The 3217-nt window shown below is 44.5% G+C and overlaps 1 protein-coding gene across 1 annotated transcript; it reads right to left on the minus strand.

Moving 5' to 3' along the window:
- Window positions 1–280: 280 nt before the first annotated feature.
- LOC146578010 (E3 ubiquitin-protein ligase TRIM21-like) lies at window positions 281–2851 on the minus strand. Its single transcript, XM_085256610.1, has one exon. It carries the CDS (start codon window positions 2849–2851, stop codon window positions 1196–1198), a length of 1656 nt encoding a protein of 551 aa, XP_085112736.1. The 3' UTR covers window positions 281–1195.
- Between the last annotated feature and the right edge of the window lie 366 nt (window positions 2852–3217).

A 3217-nucleotide genomic window follows, 5' to 3' on the forward strand; every position in this document is an offset into this window, starting at 1 on the left:
CTTAGCCTGGAGATATGTGAGTATGGTATTTATAGAGTCTTCTTCTCAGTCCTGGGGTTGCAAAACTGCAGCCTCCTCAGTCCGTAATCAGAGTGTGTCTATTTGGTACTAACCAAAATGTCTTTGTATACTCTTTGTGAATGAGAAAATAATTGTGATAGCTGTCCAGCCAAATAAAGAAAATGCACAGCACTGAATGTGAACATGTGTGTGAGTACTTAGATTCAAACACTCGAGGTCTGGAATAGATGGCAGCCGCTAATCCCTCAATGTCATCAGTGAGACAGCCGGACTGCGAGGCCTCTTCTTCAACCGAAAGAAAGTAAAGAAGTCTCCTCCACCACTGGCAGGAGAATGAACAATAAGTCTTAATAAGGCTCCTGCAGGTGTAGATGTTCAACACTAGCTCACCCAAGCTTGCTCTCTGCCGTGGACAGGTCAAGAGAGAGACACATAACCATTCAGGACTACAGGAAATTTAGAAGCGCTAATTAACCAAATGTAGCAGCATGAAGGCGGAAAACATAAATGTAAGTAAAGGGTGATGACAATGCCACATGCGGGGAGAGGGAGTTACACCCTAGGAGATTATAATAGCCAGTGCAAATGTTGTAACTGTTACAAAAGGCCATCAGGCTCATTACTCATATAAACAAGCAGAGGCATAGCAAAGACAAAGTTTAGTGGACAAAACAAGTACAAATATAGCCTTCAGCATCTCATTCATGCTGTGATTGCAGCCATTTTCCAACTCTATGTTTATCTTTAAACCAAATCATCAGAACATGGAAATATAATCATCACATCAAAATTATGTGACTAGAAGGATGCAGCAGTCTGTACTTCACCTTCTCCTTTCTCCACCACTCTTTGAATATTATCCCGTCTTATCAGTTTTCAGTAAACACATCAAAAATCCTCACAGACCCAAAATAACCAAACCACTTTTTATCCAACTCCCCTCAGCTGAAAACTGAATGCTCCGTATAACACCCACACATGATTCTTCAGCTTGAGTCTCCATTAGTAGGAACATTTCCTGATTCAACTTTTCTTCTGTTTGCGTCAAATTCCATGAGAATCAGATCAAAGTCAGAGTCCTGATAATCAGATTCTATAGAAAACATGGAGAGTATTATGCTCAATATGTTCATTTGTTCTCCTCAATAAAAATCAATCAGTTCATCAAATAAAATCAGTCGTTGATCAACTCAGTTTGATTGACAGGACAGATGATCAGAGGTGCAGAGTTTTTACCGCCGTCATTGTTACTGGGACAGAAGTATGGGTGGAGTTTGTGAGTGAAGGAGCAGCCAGTAAAGGAGTAGATCAGAGCTGCAGCACCTACATCATAAAAGGAGACCAGACCCTCCTCATAATCCACAAACACCCCCACCTTCTCAGGACCAGGATGAAGACAGAGACGGACTGGAGGTGAAGCACAAGCACTGTACTTATTTCCATTTCTCAACCTCACAATCCAGAAACCATCCTGAGGACTCAATGTGATGTTTCCCTTCCTGTTGATCGACTCTCTCGCCACTCCTAAATCCCATTTAGTCTTTCCTTTAACCTGAACCTCAAAGTAAAATCTGCCTGAAGAGAAACTCTGCTCTCCTAAAACATTAGGACATGGAGAAAATCTCTCTGGATTGTCTGGAAGTTTCTTCTTCACATCACCATACTTCACTTGTTTTCCATCATCAGACAGGATGAGATAAGGATGAGCTGTATCAGGATCCAGAGACACATCTACTGCATACTGCTGCACCCTCTGCAGCTCCGCCTCAAACAGCTCATTCATATCTTTCCAGAGTGTCTCCTCCAGTGTCTCCACAGCTCTCACCACAGTCCCCTCATATGATGGTGGACGGACTCTGACCTCTGTCCAGTCCTTGGTGGGTGAAGCAGCTTTCAGAGAGGAGAAGCTTTGGAGGAGGTGGAGGTGGTCTTCAGAGCGTGAGAGCTGCTCCATCTCAGAGCTTCTCTCCATCAGCTCAGAGATTTCCTGTTCCAGATCTTTGATGAGACCTTCAGCCTGTTTCTCTGTAGCTTCCTGTTTGTCTTCGATCTCCTTTATGAACTTTTTCAGGCGTCTCTCAACAGACTCCTTCAGAGCCGTGAAGACCTGAACACCTTCTGCTTTCTGTCTGTCTGCAGCATCTTTACTCATCTTCACCGACTCTGTGATCTCCTGAATCTTCAGTCGTCTCTTCTGGATCATCTGCTGAATCTCAGCCTCTGTCTTCTCCAGCTCTGCCTTCTTTCCTTCATATTCTTCTCTCAGAGGAACAAACTCGTGGTTCTTGTGGTCTAAAACAGAGCAGAGCGTGCAGACACATGTCTGGTCGGTCTTACAGAACAGCTCCAGGAGTTTATCGTGCTTCGTGCACATCCTGCCTTCCAGGTTCTCCACAGCATCAACCAGCTGATGTCTTTTCAGACGTTTCACTGTCAGATGAGGCTCCAGGTGAGTCTGACAGTAGGAGGTCTGACACACCAGGCAGGACTTCAGGGCCTTCAGTCTGGTTCCAGTGCAGACGTCACAGGGAACTTCTCCTGGTTTGGCAGCTTGTTGCTCTGAGCTGCTGCTGCTGGCTTTCTGCTGAGCTTCACGTCTGAACTGAGCAACTATCTCAGAGATGAAGGTGTTGACCCTCAGCTGAGGTCGAGTGTAGAAAGTCTCTTTACACAAGGGACACTTACAGATGACATTCATGTCCCAGTGCTGACTGATGCAGGTTTTGCAGAAGTTGTGTCCACATGATGTAGTGACTGGATCAGTGAACACATCCAGACAGATGGAGCACAGAAACTGATTTTCAGATCTCAGATTGTTGGCAGCTGACATGTCTGCACTCTGAGGGAGAAAGGAAAAAACACATTTTATTCAAAATTCAATTTAAATTTCATTTTACAAAGAGAAAAACAAGCGTCAGTGATCTAAGGAGCTTGGAAAATAAAATGGTCTGCAAGTTTCACCAGTAAAGCTTCTTCAGTTCTAAGAGTAAGTGGTGGAGATCAAGCCACACACTGAGACACAAACGGGTTCATCCAAAACACAAGCTTAAAAAATTAAAGAAACTTAAAGAAGCCAGGGATGCCTCGAAGGGAGACAATCCAGTGGCCAAAGAGGTGAGGCTGTTACGCGAGTATTCGATCCAAGGGAGATGTTTGCTCCAGGTGGTCTGGTGGGTAGAGGCCACACATTGGAGGG

Source organism: Mchenga conophoros, linkage group LG3 (assembly GCF_057382185.1).
Source record: "Mchenga conophoros isolate Kocher_MC1m ecotype Shallow Benthic linkage group LG3, M_conophoros_male_GT1.1, whole genome shotgun sequence".
Lineage (NCBI taxonomy): Eukaryota > Metazoa > Chordata > Actinopteri > Cichliformes > Cichlidae > Mchenga > Mchenga conophoros.

Coding starts and splice junctions, on each gene's coding strand:
- LOC146578010 (XM_085256610.1), bottom strand. CDS start 2,851: ATGTCAGCTGCCAACAATCTGAGATCTGAAAATCAGTTTCTGTGCTCC.